This window comes from Pan troglodytes, chromosome 4 (assembly GCF_028858775.2).
Source record: "Pan troglodytes isolate AG18354 chromosome 4, NHGRI_mPanTro3-v2.0_pri, whole genome shotgun sequence".
Taxonomy (NCBI): Eukaryota; Metazoa; Chordata; class Mammalia; order Primates; family Hominidae; genus Pan; species Pan troglodytes.
Window position 1 is genome coordinate 116,984,442 of NC_072402.2, and position 20,276 is coordinate 117,004,717.

Below are 20,276 nucleotides of genomic sequence, written 5' to 3' on the forward strand. Positions count from 1 at the left end.
AAAGGACATCCTATAGCTGGTACTGTTATTTTCTTGTTCATCTCTTTTAATTCAGGATTATGCAGGCTTTTATGAACTTTCTGTGGCTTCATAGAATACTGAATTTATATTTCATATCTTCAGTGAAGCTCTTTATAGGACTAAGCAATTCCTATCAGAAAAAAAGTTAAGAATATAGGTTAAGATTCTGGTAATTTGCCCAAGGTTAATTGCTAGAATACAGTACTGATCTAAGTAAAAGCAAGCAAGCATGGGAGGATTGATTAGGGTACCTTGAAAGAATATTAACTGTTTCTCATATTTTTATTAAGCTTAAAGATTTAGATGTATAAGTTTGTTCTCTAAGGGACTGTTTTTTTTTTAACTTTTAAAAAAATGAATTGGTTTAAATTGTGAATAACTGGCTTTTGGAGATTAAGAGGATTTTGTCTGTTTTAAGGACACATCATCTAGCCCAGCTCCAGTAGTGTTCCAGGGGAAATGGGGAGGTGGCTCAAAGGAATAATCTTTGGTGTGGTGATTTTGGGATACTTAAAAAAATCATTTTTTATTAAAGAGAAATATGTAAAACATAATTTTGAAGCTTTTATAAATGAAGAAACCTCATAATTAAGTGTACTGTTTGGTAGAATATTGAAAAATGCTATATGTTTTCTAATTTTGATGACTATTAGTAATTTTTTTCAGGTACTTGAATTTTTAAAAGCTTAGATATTTTTGAAAAATATATGTCAATTATTTAACAAAAGTCTGGTATCATCTAAAATTCTAGTTTCTGTCTTCTGAAACAGAAATTTTCACTATGCTAGGGGAAGGTCTTAAAGTTTAACCTCATGTTTTCCTTTGAACTTTTGGTTGAACAAAAGCAAAGAGATTCATAACGGGTCATGATATATGCAGCCTACTTAAATAGTTCAGGAAAAGTGTGTGTATGCCTGGGTGTCTACAAATATGAAAGAGAAGTAGAGGCAAAACAAATGTGCCAAAATGTTAAAAAGTTGCTGCATCTGGGTAAAAGGTATATGAAAGTTCTCTGTATTACTTTTACAATTTTTCTAAAGTTCAAAGGAAAAAAAACGATACAGAGGATTTAAGAAAGCCAGAAACTACATGATCACTTTTCGAAGAATACATTTACCTGGTTATGACATTTTTAGTGAGAGGAGTAACATGTATTGTTTGTAACCATTCCAGACTTGGCAGTGTCATAACAAAACAGCCAATGATTTTGTCTTCGTTAGTTCCTCCTCTCTGATAGCTACAGCTGGTCTTTCAACTGACAATAGGTAAGAGATGATAGCTAAAATTGAAGTATGAGAAAGTATAGCTGAACTTTTTTTTATTGTTTCTGTCCTTGTGTTTGACTAAAGTTTACTTATGGCTTTAGATACAGTATTTTTGTTCTAAAAACTATTATTTATTGGCCATGTTATTCCAGCCCCACCCCCAAAAGCTGTGATTTTAAGAAAGTGTCATCTCCTGCCCCAGTATCTGTCTGCCTCTTTTGATTTCTGTTATATAACTGAGTTCTGAGATCAAGGCCCACTGAGTTTGCTTAGCTTTTATATTTATCTGTAAGGCCACACTTTGCACTAGAAACAGGATTGTAAGACTATAGATTCTTCAGCTCATCTTCCGTAGATATTTCTTATGTATGTTGGTCCCCCCACACAGTAGAAACAAGTTTTCTTTGTGCTTAAGAAAATTCAGCATCTCTCCTGTTAGTGTATGTCAGTCCAACTGTTAGAGATTCAGTGAATACAAAAAGAAGTTTCCATATTCAGCCTTCATATATTATTGTTTGTAAACGCATGTTAATCTAAAGTTATTCAAATTTTTAAGCTATAATAGTAGCTTTAAATTTTCTGTAAAAATTGTGGGTCGGGCACAGTGGCTCATGCTTGTAATCCCAGCACTTTGGGAGGCCGAGGTGGGCGGATCACTTGAGGCCAGGAGTTTGAGTCCAGCCTGGCCAACATGGTGAAACCCTATCTCTACTAAAAATACAAAAAATTAGCCAGGCGTGGTGGCAGGTGCCTGTAATCCGAGCTACTCTGGGGGCTGAGGCAGGAGAATTGCTTGAACCTGGGAGGCAGAGGTTGCAGTGAGCCAAGATCACACCATTGCACTCCAGCCTAGGCAACAAGAGTGTAAAACTCCGTCTCAAAAAAAAAAAAAAAAAAAAAATTGTAGCCAGAGCATGTTGGCTCATGCCTGTAATCCCAGTGCCTTGGCAGGCTGAGGCAGGAGGACCATTTCAGCCTAGGAATTTGAGACCAGCCTGGGCAACATAGGGAGACCCCATCTCTACAAAAAAATTTTAAAAATTAGCCAGACATGGTGGCACACATCTGTAGTCCCAGCTACTTGGGACATTGAGGTGGGAAGATTGCTTGAGCCCAGAAGGTCGAGGCTGCAGTGAGCCAAGATTCCACCACTGCATTCTTTTTTTTTATATAAAAATTAGTTTCATATAAATTTGTTGGTTACTTGTATTTGTTGCTTTTATAAATTTAAGAACCTTCTGTGACAGCAAGGTTTAAAGGTCACACAGTTATATATGACATATTTTTTATTGTTAGCTTTTGTGTCACTCAGAAGTAATCTTTTTTTTTTTTCCAGAAACGTATGTTTGTGGGATACTCTTGTAGCACCTGCCAATAGTTTAGTCCATGGTAAGTTTTCAAAGCATTTTATAAATTTTGAAAGTCAGGAAATTCATAAGCTAAATATTATTTATAAGTGGATTTGTTACTAATGACACATATATTTATTAACCCATGAGATTTCTTTTGCCCAGGATGGCAGGATTTGAAAGCAAAAAGATGCAATATACGTAATTAACTCTTCACTATACCTTGATGGGGGACAGTGAGACATCGATAATATAAAAATCATTTGTCTTTACTTTGAATCTGGTAGCCACAGGTTATCGTTGTAAACATGATGTAAACTCAATATTATGTCCCCTCTTACCACTCCTATTCAACATTGCACTGGAATTCCTAGCTAATGCAGTAACACAATAATAGGAAATAAAATGTATATAAATGGAAGGGAAGAAATAAAACTCTTTATTCACAGAAAACATAATTTTCTATAAAATATCCCAAAGAATCTACAAAATAAATTCACAAGTATAGCAAGGTCCCAGGATACAAGGTCAATATACAGTTGACCCTTGAACAACATAAGGATTGGGATGCTGACCCCTGCACAGATGAAAATTATATTATAATTTTTTATTCCCCCCAGAATTTAACTACTAATAGCCTAGTGTTTACTGGATACCTTATTATTAATATAGTCAATTAACACATATTTTGTATATGTGTTTTATAGGAAGCTAGAAAAAAGAAAATGTTATGAAAATCATGAGTACATACAGTAGTGTACTGTATTTATTGATATTGTAAAGTTTATGTCATCTGTTTACAAGATGAATTTTCTGTCTGAGGCCGGGCGCAGTGGCTCACGCCTGTAATCCCAGCACTTTGGGAGGCCAAGGCGGGTGGATCACGAGGTCAGGAGATCTAGACAATCCTGGCTAACACGGTGAAACCCCATCTCTACTTAAAATACCAAAAAAAAATTAGCCAGGCGTTGTGGTGGATGCCTGTAGTCCTAGCTACTCGGGAGGCTGAGGCAGGAGAATGGTGTGAACCCGGGAGGCGGAGCTTGCAGTGAGCTGAGATCGAGCCACTGCACTCCAGCCTGGGCGACAGAGCAAGACTCTGTCTCAAAAAAAAAAAAACAAAAAAGATGAATTATCTGTCTGAAATGGCAGGCAACTACAGCTGCAGACCTCAATTTGTGGTGCATATCAAGCAATTCAACTTTTTTCTTGTAATGTCTTGACTTTGGTCTGCTTTTTGGGAGCACTTCCAGCATTACTAGTGGCATGTTGTATGGTTCCCATGGTGTTATTCAAGGTTTACACTGTTGCACTAAATACAATGAAAAATTCACAAGTGCCACAGGAGATCACTTTTCACTGCAATATACAGTTTACTGGAGAGAGGACCTGCTCACATGGAGATGATTAGCATCACACAGCATTTTAAGTATATACTCGCAACACTTGAGCTAACTGCAATAGCAACAGGAGGTGGCTACTAAATTATAACAGTAGTACAGTATGTACTATAATTAATTTTATGTACTTATGATTTCATACTGTATTTTTGTTTACATTTCTCGACTGTCGATGGCACCACTTACAATCTGTATTTGTGTGCGTATGTTTCAATAAATTTAACTTTTTGTAATTTGTTTATATTTTATGGTAGTAAATGATAAAATAGACTAGTATCTACATATGTTTTATGCATTCATGGCATACTTTTTCTTAATTTTTTGGATATTTCTTGGCTATGTGGGTTGTCTGCAAGTTTTTTCAAATTATCTCAAATCTTTAAAAAATGTTCCAATATATCTATTGAATAAACCACATCTAAGTGGACCCACACATTTCAAACCAGTGTTGTTGAAGGGTCAGCTGTACTAAATTCAGTTGCTTTTTGATGCATCAACAATGAACAATTGCAATTTGAAATTTAAAGAATATTACCATTTACAATAGCATCCAAAACAATGAAATACTGAGGCATAAATCTAACAAAATATGTACAGGGTGTGTATGCACAAAACTATAAAAATGATTTAAATCAAAGAAGATCTAAATAAATGAGTGATACTCCACATTCACAGATTAGAAGACACAATATTCTTAAGATGTCAGTTCGTCTTGATTTTATAGATTCAACACAATCCTAATCAAAATTCCAGCATGCTACTTTGTAGATATCAACAAATTGATTCTGAAGTTTATATGGGAAAGCAAAGGAATAGCCAACCAAATACTAGAGAAAAACACACTTGTGGGACTCGCATTATACTATCTGATTTCAACACTTATGAGCTACAGTAATCAAGACATTGTGGTGTTAGCTTAAGAATATACATATAGATCATAGAACAGAATGGGGAGCCCACTAATAGACTCACATATATAGTAGACATCTTTAATATGTCAGAGAGGCAATTCAGTGGAGAAACGATAGTCTTTTCAACAAATAATGCCAGAACAATTTAATGTCAACATATAAAAAATTGAACCCAGATACAGACCTCACCTTTCATAAAAATTAACTCAAAATGGACCATAAACCTGCATGTAATATGCAAAATAATAGAACTTCTGGAATGAACTAATTGGATAGAAGTCAGAATAGTGATTGCTTTTGTTGGGGAGGAGAATTGACCATGAAGGGGCATGAAGGAACCTTCTGGGATGATGAAAATATTCTGTACCTTGATCTTAGTGATGGTTACACAGATGTATTCATTTGTCAGTGCTCATCAAGGTATATACTTAAAAAGTGTGCATTTTCCTCTGGGAAGTTATATCTCAAAGTGCTGGTCAAAGTTCCTTCTCTATAATTAATTTTATTTCAAGTCTTACAATAATAACTAAGTGTTTAGTTTATGCCATGGACTATACATGATCTGCATATATTAAATCCTCAGGCAACCCTATTAGGTAGGTGATAATCTCTTTTACAAATGATGAAACTGAGACTTAGGTAAGTAATTCAGCAGAAGTACACATTTAATCCCGCACAGAAACCAGGATTGAAACCCAGGCAATCTAACTCCAGAATCGTCACTGTTCATTATGCAATATTCTCCTTGAGCTATATGCAGATTTTTTTCCCTAAAATTTGTTAGGCTGGACTCTTTTTTAAAAATAGTATCATATTTTTATATTTCTCATACTGCTGTGTCTTCAAATTCATGAATATTTTATTTTACAAGGCTTAATCTGCTGTTAATCCCATCCAGTTCCTTTTTTATCTTGAGCCTTGCTGTTTTTAATCTGTTAAATTTTGATTTAGGCCTTTCATGCCTCTAATTAACTTACAATTATAATGGACTTTTAATTTCCTTACCTACTAATTCTGTCATCTCTATTATTTCTGGGTTAGTTTCAATTGATGGATTTTTCTTCTCCTTATGGGTTATATTTTCTGCTTTATCACATTCCTGTTTATTATTAGATGGCAAGCATTGTGAATTTTACTTCATTAAGTGCCTATTATTTTTGTATTCTGTAAATGTTCTTGAGCTTTGCTCAGGGACAACTTACTTGGAAACAGTTGAATCTGGGGGACCTTGGTTAAACAGGACCAAAGCAGCATTTGGTCTAGGGCTGATTTTCCTCCGCTACTGAGTCAAATGCTTCTGAGTACTCCACCGAGGCTGGTATGGAACCAGTTCAACCAGGGTTCCTCTCCTGGTGCCATGGTCAGAAAACTCTAAGTAGTAAGCTAGGGCAGTTTTATGACTCACCCAGTTTGTTTCCCATCTCTCAGAGATCATTCTTCATTACCTTATATCCAGTGTCTGAAATCATTGGTTTTTATATTTCATTTGATTTTTTAATTGTTTCAGGCAGGATTGCAAATCTGGTCTACTATTTCACTTTAGCCAAAAGCCAGAAGTCTATTTCTTTTATTGTTAAGTGTTTTTTTTTTTTTTTTTTAATTTACTTTCAGCATTTACCTGCCATGACAGTGGAGCCACAGTTTTAGCATATGCTCCAAAACATCAGCTACTAATATCAGGTGGCAGAAAAGGTTTTACATATGTATTTGACCTTTGTCAACGACAACAGAGGCAGCTTTTCCAGAGCCATGATTCTCCTGTTAAAGCCGTTGCTGTTGATCCAACTGAAGAGTACTTTGTTACAGGATCTGCCGAAGGCAATATAAAGGTAAACACAGTTGATGCCACAACATCTACAAAATGAAATCTTCAGAAACCTTAGCTCTTTAATCGTATCGATGACATCAATCTATTTAAATAATAGTTATATTAATTCCTTTGTAGTCAGCAATGCTAATTGCTACTTAATCTTTCAATGAATGGAATATTTAACTTGAAAATTTTCTATTTTTCAGTTGTTTGAAAATATGTTTAATTCATACTAAAACACCAAATTTTCCATGGATATAAACATAATTCAGATATTAGAATTTGTCTTGACTCCATGTTCAGAGTTACATAATTTACTGAATTTAATTTCCAGGGGCTGAGAAATGTATTGATATTTTCTTTTATCCCACATTGCTCGCCAGTTTTTCATATATATTATTATCTAGTCCCTCAGTGCCTAATTCAAGAATTCTGGATAAACCTTGCCTTTAGCAGTCCTTTTCAGAGTCCATTGTGTTGAAAACTTAAGACAGGTTTTTTCAAATGTTAAGCAGCTTGTTAAAAATGTTAAACAGCTTATTAAATATGCAAATTGCTGGGTCTCACTCCAGAAATACTCAGTTGATAAGTAAGTCCAAGACTCAGGGATCTGCATTTTAATAACACACCTAGTAATTTTAATGGAGGGTCTTTTGGCCCTGTTTGGTAATTAGTAAATCAGTTTAGACTAATCCCTGTGTTATTTTAATGGTCAGCAACCCTAGACTAGGGGGGTTTAGTTTCATCGAATTTATTAATTTAAGCACTTATTTAGTAGAATCAGATGGGTTTTTTAAAACCAGCAAATTGTTTTCATAATTCTCAACCAGGAAAAGACTAGAATTATGGAATTTTTAAAAGCCTTTTTCTTAAAATCAAATATATATATACCAACAAAATTATTTTCCTTCAGTTTGAAACTACTTTCTTATTTGGACTGACTCTCTAGTTTAGAATATGCCATAGTTAGGTTGGTTCTTTTTTTTTTTTTGAGACGGAGTCTTACTCTGTCGCCAGGCTGGAGCACAGTGGCACGATCTCGGCTCACTGCAACCTCCACCTCCCGGGTTCAAGCAATTTCCCTGCTTCAGCTTCCAGAGTAGCTGGGACCACAGGCGTGCGCCACTACACCCTGCTAATTTTTTGTGTTTTAGTAGAGATGGGGTTTTGCCATGTTGGCCAGGATGGTCTCGATCTCCTGACCTTGTGATCCGCCTGCCTGCCTCTGCCTCCCAAAGTGCTGGGATTACAGTTGTGAGCCACCGCGCCTGGCCTAGATTGGTTCTTTAGTTTGTACTTTGATCCTGTGGTTTATTGTTTAATCAAGGTTAAAAAAAAAAAAGAGTTGAAAATATACAATGTATTCAGAAGCCCTAATTTAACAAATTCATATGCAGGGTAGTATGAATTAATGAATTTCTTAGAGTAAAGAAACGTTTAGAAAAATGATCTCCAATAAAACCAGGAAATAAGTAGGTTTCGCTAAACCTAAAATACATGTCCTGAAAGCATTTACGTTCTTCCCATAAGTAAAGATGCGTATAATTTGCTTTACAGACACATTTATTTTGATAAGGGCTGGAAATACAAAATCTTAGTAAATTAAGTATCCTGAAATTGTAATAATTGACTTTGTCTTATAGTTAAAATATAGCTTTGCCTGGTCAGAGGGCCTCTAGGTGTCAAGTACTTCCCTCTTTCTAGCTGTTCTGATCCCTGGTGAGCATTCAATAATGTAAAGAAGAGATTACCTTACTGTACAACTATACGGCAAAAGCTCTGCTGAGAGATAGGAAACGTTGATTTTAATCCCTATAGTATTGTAAGTTTCTGTAGCATTGTACACTTAACCTCCTTGTTACCTACATTGTTTCTCTTACTCTCTTCTAGATGGATTTTTAAGTATTTTGTGTTAAAGCAATTGGTAAATTACAACACTCTATACAGAATCAAGGTGTTATGATCCAGGCCTACACAGATTTTTCTCTATTTTTGTTTTGGAAATTCCTTACTGCACAGGAATGCAGGCCTAAAATTTTTATTTGGTTTCTTTTCTTTTCCTTTTTTTTTTTTTTTTTTTTTTGAGATGGAGTTTCACTCTTGTTGCCCAGGCTGGAGCGCAATGGTGTGATCTTGGGTCACTACAAACTCCACCTCCCGGGTCAAAGCAATTCTCCTGCCTCAGCCTCCTGAGTAGCTGGGATTACAGGCATGTGCCACCTCGCCGGGCTAGTTTTGTATTTTTAGTAGAGATGGGGTTTCTCCGTGTTGGTCAGGCTGGTCTTGAACTCCTTACCTTAGGTGGTCTGCCTGCCTTGACTTCCCAAAGTGCTGGGATTACAGGCATGAGCCACCGCACCTGGCCTCATTTGATTTCTTAAGGTCATCATCAACCCTAATTTTCCGTTTGTTCTTAATATCTTTCAGATTTGGAGTCTCTCTACCTTTGGTCTTCTCCATACTTTTGTCAGTGAACATGCTCGGCAGTCCATTTTTAGAAATATTGGAACTGGAGTGATGCAAATTGAGACAGGGCCCGCAAATCACATTTTCTCCTGTGGAGCTGATGGAACAATGAAAATGAGAATACTGCCAGATCAGTTTAGCCCTTTAAATGAAGTGTTGAAAAATGATGTGAAATTTATGCTATAACATTTTTACAATAAGATGTACAATTTATTACCTATATGGAAGTGGCCAACAGATGTAATATACAGTGATCATTCTCTATGCCACAAATTAGCTAATGCTTTCTTGTTTTTATATTTATTTTATGGAGCTTTGCCCTTGATGCACTGATGCCTTAAAAATTAACAAGGTCATTCAGAAGTAGATTACATTCCCTAAAGTAGAATGTGTAAGTAATGCTGTAATAATACATATCATAGTATATTATAATCAGTATGTCATAGTGTTAAAGGTGTTTTGTTTTCTTATTGATACTTTTCCACAGGCATCTCTGCATGAATTTCTTCCACAGTAAAAATACGTTTTTTGTAAAGGCAATTGTACATAATACTCATCACTTAATTCACCACACTCTCACTTCCTTTATTAGCCTTATACGTCTCAAACTCTTCTCTTAATTAATGATAGGTATTTGAGTAAGAATGAAAAAAATAATGAACATCTTCATTAAAATTGTCATTGAGACGTCAGTGATAAATGAGCTAGATGGCTCAGTATGTAAGGTTTTCAGTAGTTTACCCTCCGGAACCCAAGTTATATGTATGTATACGTGTGTGTGTGTGTGTGTGTGTATCTTACACATCTTATTTGAACTTAGTTGTATATATTAGTGAAAACTGGTTTTTCATGTGTTTTTGTGCCATAACAACTATTGCCACCAGAATAACTTTTTTTTGCAACTGTGCTTTTCATTTTTAAAAAATTTTTGAATTCCCATCCTAATTTTCAAATAAGTTTCAAGGAGACTATCAGGATTATTATTTTAAAGATTAGATTTAGTCAAATAAGTCTTAGCAGGCAATAAAGTTTCTGTGGTGGCATATATCATGTAAGACAAAGTAAGTTTGTGAATTTGTCAACTTTCGAGCATCAAACAAATATTTTACTTAAATTTTATTTTATCTTATTTTTAGGTGCTTTTAATCTCAAAATTCTGAAAAGCGAATAGCAGTGTTTTCAGAAACAAATGTGAAAGCAGTCAAATTAAGTAGATACTATTTAGAAATGTAAAATACTCTCCAGATCTACCATTAATAGAAAATAAACTAAACCTTATATTTTATTTTTGCCAAAATATTTTATTATAAAATATGACCAAAATATGTAAAATGCACAATGCTTTTAACTTAAATGTGCTAACCCTGTTTCTGTCTGTTTTGTGCTGTACCTTTTCTGATTCAGAATTATAGAAAACTTGATAAATACTTGATTTTAACCAATGAGACTACAGGCAGATGGGACTAAGTGTTTATGGGACAATTATGTACTATTTAACTTAAATATATTTTGTTTAATAGGAAATATATAATAATAGCATTTTATGTAATAAAATATGGGCAACGATTATCTTGGAAATTAAAGAGTCAAAGCAAAGAAATGAAGGGCTGGTAAAATGAATTTTGTAATATCCTCAGGATACTTTTATCTTAAAAGTATGTTGTTAAAGATTTTGTAAATTGTATTTCAACAATTTTAAATGTGTTGAGCAAGTTGCAGTGCAAACACTGTCATTATATAGAGAGTTTATATGCACACAATAACCTGTACCTATAAATTGTGCAATAACCATATGCGACTATTTTGCCATGGAGAAATCTGACAGCATTGCAAACAATAGTATTGTTTGATGTAGTTAACCTTAAGTTATTTTTCAGTAATTTCTTCACAAATCAAGATTCAAACAGCTTTAAACACTTCCAATGAGATAAAATATTTACTATTATGCTTATTAGAACAAAAGGTGTTTAAGGATGAACTAAATATTTTAATTGAGCATTTATATGGATAATCATACATTATGTAAGCCCATATGTATTTACATCCAGAGTCATAATATTTTAAATAAACAATCATGCAGAAACTTTTTTAGGGGGTATACTATTGTTTTAATATCTTTGCCAATTTAGCTGACTTAAAATATGTGACATTTTAAAATCAAGAATTTCTATATTTGTATTTGGTTAATGTAAGGAGGATGGAATAACTTTCCCAAATACCCTGTTCTTTTCTACAGTCTTTTTAAGTTGATAGGTAAGCAGCATTCAAGGAAGGTGGGAATAAAAATTGTTGAAATGTTTAAGTATAAAATGATATACATATATGTAAAATTTCATTATCCACATTAATGGAGTGGATACATCAAAATACATTTTTTAATTGTGTGTTTCCTAAGAATGTGGCTTTGTGATCATATAAGGATTCACAACATTAACAAATCTTATTTTCTGATATCTAGGATTTTTCTTAACTAAAACCATGGACCAGTCATCTCCATCCTCCTTTCTTGCTCTTTGCCCTTGCCCTCCCTTCTTTGAAAAAAAAAATTTTTTTTAGAAGAATTGCAGAAATTTCTCACATTGTTCTCAACAATGGAAACACAATACAAAGACACATTCAAAGAAAAGTCTATACAACCTTAGGGTGGAAGTGATCTTTTTAACAAGATTGGAAACACAGACATATTTTACTTAATAAAAAATTTAAATGTCGTATGGCAGGGACCACAGTCAAAGTTAAAACAACAAGTAGACTAGAAGAAATATTTGTATAGTAATAGGAAACATGTCAGTGTCCCTGTATACAAAGAGAAGTTTAAGTTATTGGAGAAGTGGTCACACTGTGAATAAGCAATTCACAGAACAGGACATTGAAAAAGTCAACAAATATAAAGTGTGTTCGTCTTCATTATAAGGGTTAATGGATTGTTTTTTTAAAAGTATTACTGTAATACTAGTTTTTATCAGATTGGTTTAAGGTTAAATAGTGACAATATCCATTTTGGTGAAGATGCAAGGAAATTGGCAGAAACATTGCTGGCAAAGTTATCTGGGTGTGAATTAAAATCAAATACACATAACTTTCAGTGAACAACCTTCTGAGAAATATAAAAGTAAAAGCTTCCATGCACAAAAATGTAAGCACACAGATGTTTATTGAAACATATTCTAGAGGCCAGGTGTGTTGGCTCACACCTGTAATCTCAGCACTTTAGGAGGCTGAAGCAAGCACAGATCACTTGAGGTCAGGAGTTTGTGGCCAGCCTGGCCAACATGGTGAAACCCATCTCTACTAAAAATACAAAAATTAGTGGAGTATGGGGTTGTGTGCCTGTAGTCCCAGCTACTCAGGAGGCTGAGGCAGGAGAACCACTTGAACCCAGGAGGTGGAGGTTGCAGTGAGCCGAGATCACGCCACTGCACTCCAGCCTGGGTGACAGAGCAAAAGTCTGTCTCAAAAAATAAAAATGAAAAAAAAAACAAAACTGGAAATCTAAATGTTAATTAGCAAGTAAATGGTTGAATAAATTGTGGTACATACATGTAATATTATAGAATATTCTCTCACCACTAAAAAGAATGTTAGATATGTATATGTTGGCCTGAGAAGAGGCTGATGAGGAAAAAAAATTACAGAGCAAAAGATACAATATCCTAATTGTTTAGACTTTTTTAAATATATATGAACAAAGAAATGCATGTGGAAAAAATACACAAAACTTTTAGCATTGGGAAAAGGAAGAAGGGTGTAATATTTTCCCAAACTCCTTTAAACCTCACTCAGTAAAGTAATACCAAAGATAGTTTTGTTGAATGTGTGTACGTGGGAAAAACAGCTTTATTTTTAAACCAAGTAGTACTTCATGACTTTGGGAGCTGCTCTGTTGAATAAAGTGATCTGGTGTCAGGAACACTCCTCTTTGAATTGTTGAGATATTTTTGGTGAAATTTATTTAAGCTGAATGTTAAAATGTTACCCTTTGGAGCAGGAGTCCCCAGCCCATGGGCGACAACTGGTACCGGGTTGCATAGCAGGAGGTGAGTGTTGGGCAAAGCTTCATGTGTATTTATAGCTGCTCCCCATTGCTTGCATTACCACCTGAGCTCCGCCTCCTGTCAGATCAGTGGAGGCATTCGATTCTCATAGGAGCAGGAACCCTACTGTGAACTGCGCATGCAAGGGATCTAGGTTGTGTGCTCATTATGAGAGTGATGCCTGATGATCTGTCACTGTCTCCCATCACCCCAAGATGGGACCATCCAGTTGTAGGAAAACAAGCTCAAGACTCCCACTGATTTTATGTCATGGTGAGTTGTATAATTATTTCATCATATATTACAATGTAATAATAAACTGCACAATAAGTGTAATGCACTTGAATCATCCTGAAACCATCTGGCTCCATGGAATAACTGTCTTCCCACAAAACCAGTCTCTGGTGCCAAAAGGGTTGGGGATTGCTGCGTTGGAGTACCTGGAAAAAGTTGATCATAGATTATTTGAATGTGCCTGTTAGTATTCTAGAAATGTGTGTAGATTTTAGTACAGTTATTTTCAAAGCTGAATCTGTTTTTGAGCTTTTCAAGATGTTTTTTCTTTCTGCTTGGCTGTCATTGCACATATATGGTCCATTACTCAAGGAACTAACACTGAGAGTGTCACATTGTTTCACAGGGGTCCTTGGAACAAAAACACTTTTAAGTTCTTCCACTGCAAATACAGATGACTAATAGAAACAATTGGTGTGACAACACATTTCACTCCACAGTGGAAAAAATGCTTTATTCATGGACAATCCATTTTCTATGCAATGTACAGGTATGACCTGTGTAACAGAACTCAGCCAGTATGGTGTATCCCTGGACATATGTTAAATAAGTTTTAAAAATCCTTTGGAATCTACTCTTAGCATCATTTCTGAAATTGCAGCATATTTATTTTCTGAAGCTATACCTTTTTTTTTTTTCAGTTTATTCTGAACACAAGCAAAGATAATTCCTTAAAATAGGATCTGGTTGTCTGTATTTGGGTTGTTTCATTCTGTGTTTTGCAGAAAATGCATCAGATTACTGTGGCCATTCAGACATGAAGATAACTAAGCAAGCTACAATACTTGCAATGTATGTTAAGATCTCATAGGGCTTTTTCCTAATGAGAAGTTTTATGACGGGGGGGAATGCCCCATCTGGAGTTTACATTAAAGAAAACTTCATGTGTAGATGAAGTTACATGGATGTAGCCCCACAAATGAGGCATTTCTTCTGATAATGCAGTTCCACAAGAAACAGCAAATGAAGCGAGGGCTAGACTTCACCCCAACACATCCCCCTAATAAGTTATATAAGCATTCACCATGGCCCTGTACCTCATAGTCAGAAGCCCAAGATTCTTATACAGTAATGACAGTCATCTAAATTTCAACTGTTTCACAAATCCCTTTAAAGAACAAAAAGAACAAATCACTCAGATACCATACCTAAGCATATTAGATGGCAGAGAAGACAGCAACCTTTAAATTACATATAATTTAGGAAATAAATATCTGAGTTTCCCAGACCCCACACTGTAGCAGAAAATGATTGGAAAAGGGGTACATAGAAGAGTGCAGGATTCTACTGGTACTGACACAATATGAACTGGAGTTTAGAAGGAGAGGGTCTCATTCTGAATGGTGAAATAGAACAAATAACTGGCTACTGAAAAATAGAGTTGGAAATTGTATGTGATTAGGTGTGAATATTTTGGGAAATTAGTTCTGAAATAGGCCATCTTCAGAGGAACTGATGTCCTTTGGAGGCTTACTGGTGAAGGGAGAGAAGGAAGTAAATGAAGGTAAGTGTCATTTAACAAGATATCAAAGAATCCAAAAATATCCTCCATAAAGGTGTGTGATTTTTTTAAAGGAAATCGTGATTTATTTTACAAATAAAGCACTGTGCTCCTGAATGAAAAAAACAGCCCCCCCTACACTTGTCCATAAGATTGTTTACTATTGTAACGTGAATAGTTTACACCACATGTGAAAAAAAAAAATCCACACAAATTTACTCTCAAAACGTTTCTTTGAACATACAAAAACACGCTAGGCCAGGTGCAGTGGCCAGTTCCTGTAATCCCAGCACTGGGAGGCCCAGGCAAGAGGATTGCTTGAGCCTAAGAGTTCAAGACCAGCCTGGGCAACATAGGAAGACCCCCATCTCTACAAATAATTTAAAAATTAGCCGGGCATGGTAGCACATTCTTGTGGTCCCAGCTACTTGAGGCAGGAGGATTGTCTGAGCTGGGGAGGTTGAGGCTGCAGTGAGTAGTGATCATACCACTACTTCAGCCTGGGTCCAAAGTGAGACCATGTCTCAAAAAAAGCAGGGGAGGAGGGGTGGCTCATGTCTGTAATCCCAGCACTTTGAGAGGTCAAAGTGGGAGGATTGCTTGAGTCCAGGAGTTCAAGACCAGTCTGGGAAACATGGTGAAACCCCTTCTACAAAAGAAAAAAAAAAATAGAAAAATTAGTCATGCATGGTGTCACGTTCCTGTAGTCCCAGCTACTCAGGAGGCTGAGATGAAAGGATTACCTGAGCCTGAGGAGACCAAGGCTGCAGTGAGCCATGATTGTGCCACTGCACTCCAGCCTGGGTGACAGAGTGAGACAGTCTCAAACATAAAAATATAAACCACCCTCAATAATTTCACGAACAGAGGAAAGCAGTAATTCAAAATACTCTAACTTACTAATTGATCGACAGGGTCTCACTCTTGCCCAGGCTGCATTTACAGGACCTGCATTTACTCAGGAATGAAAACAGCAAAATTATCTCATAAATCAAGGCTAAATTAGAGATGGCCCAAGGGAGAAGAGATATGACTGAAAGCACACATAGAGAGGATAGAAATTAAATGAGCCAAAAAATGAAGTAAAAAATTGTTGTAGAGAAAATAATAGATATAGAACACAGAAAAATATGCAATGTTTACGGGAAGGCAGAACTCTGGGTGCAGAGCCAGGAGTTGCAAGCCCAGAGAGCAGAGCTTTGAATCACAGGGTTATTCTCAGGCCTTGAAGCTGAATGGAATTTTCCCTGCTGTTCTTTGAAATTGCTTGGGACAATGTCAGCACCCCATCAAAAATTACCAGACAGGAACAGAAGCTGAAAAATGTGACTCATACAAGAGAAATATCAGTCAATAGAAACAGAAAACATGGGCCGGGTGCAGTGGCTCACGCCTGTAATCCCAGCACTTTGGGAGGCCAAGGCGGGTGGATCACAAGGTCAGGAGATCGACACCATCCTGGCTAACACGGTGAAACCCCGTCTCTACTAAAAAATACAAAAAAATTAGCCGGGCGCAGTGGCAGGCGCCTGTAGTCCCAGCTACTTGGGAGGCTGAGGCAGGAGAATGGCAGGAACCTGGGAGGCAGAGTTTGCAGTGAGCAGAGATTGCGCCACGGCACTCCAGCCTGGGAGACAGAGCAAGACTCCGTCTCAAAAAAAAAAAAAAAAAAAAAAAAAAAGGCAGCATGGCAGACTAGAAGTTCTGGCACTTGTCTCTCTCACAAGGACAACCAAAACGATGAAAACTACAATTTAATCTGGGCATCGTGGCTCATGTCTGTAATCCCACTACTTTGGGAAGATGAAGTGAAAGGATCTCTTGAAGCCAGGAGTTTGAGACCAGCCTAGGCAACATAGCAAGACTCCATCTCTACAAAAAATTACTTAAAAATTAGCCGGATGTGGGTGGTGCATTCCTGTAGTCTTAGCTACTAGGGAGGCTGAGATAGGAGTATTGCCCAGGAGTTTGAGGTGTATCACAGTGAGCTATGATTGCACCACTATACTCCAGCCTGGACAACAGTGAGATCCTGTCTCAAAAGAAAACACAACATTTTAAAAACAACAAACAAAAATAAAACGGAGAGTTCCAAAGTGTCTCAGAGGAGTAACATAAATCTGGATGGGAACAGAAACAGATGGCCACCTAGAAAACAGAAGAAAACATTGGGCCTCTACCACCCCATTCCCCAACTAGGATTAGCTGAAAACCAGGAGGAACTTCTCCTTTCAATAAGGAGGTAGGAATGAGGATTGTAGCAACTCCCATCAATACTTTGGACACCAAAAAAAAAAAAAAAAAAAAAAAAACGGATAGGAGGCAGGACTAAATCACAGCTCCCACTCATACAGAGCATTGGGTGGAGACACATTGTGAACTCTTGCTCCAAGAACTACTGCAGGAATATACCAGGAAAGATGAGCGAATCCACAGACCCTTTGAAGGAAGTGGATTGCTCCTGCAGGACCCAGGAGATAGCCCAAATACTGTGAGTGCCCAAACTGTGAAAGTGGGAAAGAGGGATCATCTGCCCCTGAACACATACCCTCACTGGGGAACCTGAAGGTTCAGGTCATAGGAGAAGGATTTGACTTACCAGGAGCTGAGACAATTTAGAAAGCCAAGCAAATTACATGGGTAGAGGAAGCAGTGGGAAAAGCCCTGTGGGCTCTCTGGGTCCCCACGAAAGCCATTTCTGACTTTTCTCACAGGGATCCTTGGGGAGGTATGCCAGAGGAACAGGGAAAAGACCACAGGGAGAAAGAAACCTCCAGCTGAACTTTGTAACAATTCCAACTAAACACAAAGTCTCCTGGCCAGAACTCTGGGGATGGTGTGAATCCAGTGTGCAGACCGATAGGCGGGGAGGAGTGAAAGCCCTGCGTGCTTCCTCAGCCAGGAGGCTGGTAGCCTGGGGCAAGTTCTCAGCCCTGCTTGCCCACTGCCTGGAAACCAACTAGGTGCTGTTGGTTGGGGGGCATGGTGAGAGTGAGATCAGCCTTTTCAATTACATGGGAACTGGGTGAGGCCTGTAACTGCCAGCTTTTCCGCACTTCCCTGACAACCCGCATGACACAGCAGAGACAGCCATAATCCTCCTGGGAACATAACTCCATTGACCTGGGAGCCACACCCCCATCCCCAACAGCCACCACAGCAAGCCCCGCCCAAGGAGAGTCTGAACTCAGACACGCCTAACCCTGCCCCTACCTGATGGTCCTTCCCTACCCAACCTGGTAGCTAAAGACAAAGGTCATATTCTCTTGGGAGTTCCAGGGCCCTGCCCACTGGCTGATCCTCCTCCATACTACCACAGCTGATGGTCTTTTGATAGCACCACCTCCTGGTAAGAGGTCAACCAGCAGAAAACTAGTGCATTAAACAACTACAACTAAAGACACTCAGAGTCCATTTCACTCATCTGCCACCTCCACAAAAGCAGGTACTGGTATCCATGGCTGACAGACCTGAAGATGATTCACATCACAGGACTCTGCGCAGACACCCCCCAGTAGCAGCCCAGAGCCTGGCAGCCCTGCTGAGTGGCTAGATCCAGAAGAGAAATAACAATCACTACAATTTGGCTCTCAGGAAGCCACATCCCTAGGAAAAGGGGGAGAGTACTACATCAAGGGAGCACCTCATGGGACAAAAGAACCTGAATGGCAGCCTTGAGCCCCAGATTTTCCCTCTGACATAGCCTACCCAAATGAGAAGGAAACAGAAAAACAATTGTAATATGACAAATTAAGTTTCGTCAACACCCCCCAAAAATCACACTAGCTCACCAGCAATGGATCCAAACCAAGATGAAATCCCTGAATTGCCAGAAAAAGAATTCAGAAGGTCAATTATTAAGCTAATCAAGGAGTCACCAGAGAAATGTGAAGTCCAACTTAAGGAAATAAAAAAAATGACACAAGATATGAGGGGAAAAATCAGTATGTATAATTGTGTCAATTAAAAACAATAAAAGCATAAAAGAAAAAAGACTCAGAAATGACACATAATGGAATTAATAGAAAAGGGCTGTAAAACAGCTATTGTAAGTATGCACAAGATCTGAGGAAAAACATTAATGTAATGAAAGCAGATGGTAGAACTATATTGAACTTTTAGAGATGAAAAATACAATATCTGAAATAATTCACTGGATGGGCTTAATTCTAAAACACTTTTGAAGAGAAGATCAGAGAATTTAAAGACATGGCAAGTGAAGCTATTCAAGAGAAAGAAAACATAGTAAAAAAAAATTAGAAAAAATACAAGAGAGCAAGGAACACTGATTAATTAATGATGCTATAATACCAAGTGGTATGATACATGTACTTAGAGTCCCAGGAGAATGAAAATAAGAGGAAGAAAAAATACTTTAAAAAATAGCTTTAAAATTTTCCAAACTTGATGAAAACTATAAACCTGAAGCTACAGGAAACTCAAAAACCCATAGTTGAGACAAGGTCTGGCTCTATTGCCCAGGCTGGAGTGCAGTGGCATGATCTCAGCTCACTGCAACCTCCATCTCCCAGGCTCAAGTGATCCTCCCACCTCAGCCTCCTGAGTAGCTGGCACTACAGGCACACACCACCACGCCTGGCTTTTTTTTTTTTTTTTTTTTTTTGTATTTTTAGTAGAAATGGGTTCTCGCCAGTTGCCCAGGTTGATCTCAAACTCTTGAGCTCAAGCGATCTGCCCACCTCAGCCTCCCAAAGTGCTGAGATTACAGGTGTGAGCCACCATGCCTGGCCTCCATAACTGGATTAACACACATACGTACCGCCATGATACCTCATAATGGCATTGCTGAAAATCAGTGATAATGAGGAAATGATAAATGTAGCCAGAGAAAGCAATATATTAGGCAAAGAAAAACAATATAAACCAGTCTTTTCTCAGAAATTATGCAAGTCAGAAGACAATGGAACAATACCTTTAAAGTGCTGAGGAAACAACAAAGACAAACAAAAAATCTATACCCAGCAAAAATATCCTTCAAAGATGAGGGCAAAACAAAGCCCTTTTGGACAAAAGAAACTAGTGAATTTGTAATTTGTTGCCAATGCATCTGAACTACAAGAAATACAAAAGGATGTTTTTTAAAGATTCAATGCTATTCCTGTCAAACCACCAATGACATTCTTCACAAAACTAGAAAAAAACTATTTTAAAATTCATGAAGAACCAAAAAAGAGCCCAAATAGCCATGGAAATCCTAATCAAAA

The 20,276-nt window shown here is 37.2% G+C and overlaps 1 protein-coding gene across 18 annotated transcripts in view; it reads left to right on the forward strand.

Moving 5' to 3' along the window:
* The window catches only part of DMXL1 (Dmx like 1), a 191,492-nt gene extending 180,184 nt beyond the window's left edge, over positions 1–11,308 (forward strand). For 15 of the 18 annotated variants that reach the window (XM_063810591.1, XM_009449539.5, XM_063810592.1 and 12 more), the window contains 4 exons: positions 1,195–1,286; positions 2,623–2,675; positions 6,558–6,775; positions 9,184–11,308. In XM_063810591.1, coding sequence (XP_063666661.1) covers positions 1,195–1,286; positions 2,623–2,675; positions 6,558–6,775; positions 9,184–9,408 — 588 coding nt within the window. In that variant the 3' untranslated portion in view covers positions 9,409–11,308. The remainder of the gene's footprint in view (positions 1–1,194; positions 1,287–2,622; positions 2,676–6,557; positions 6,776–9,183) is intronic. The other 3 variants (XR_010156981.1, XR_010156982.1, XR_010156983.1) reach the window with 1 other exon arrangement.
* The last annotated feature ends 8,968 nt before the right edge of the window (positions 11,309–20,276 follow it).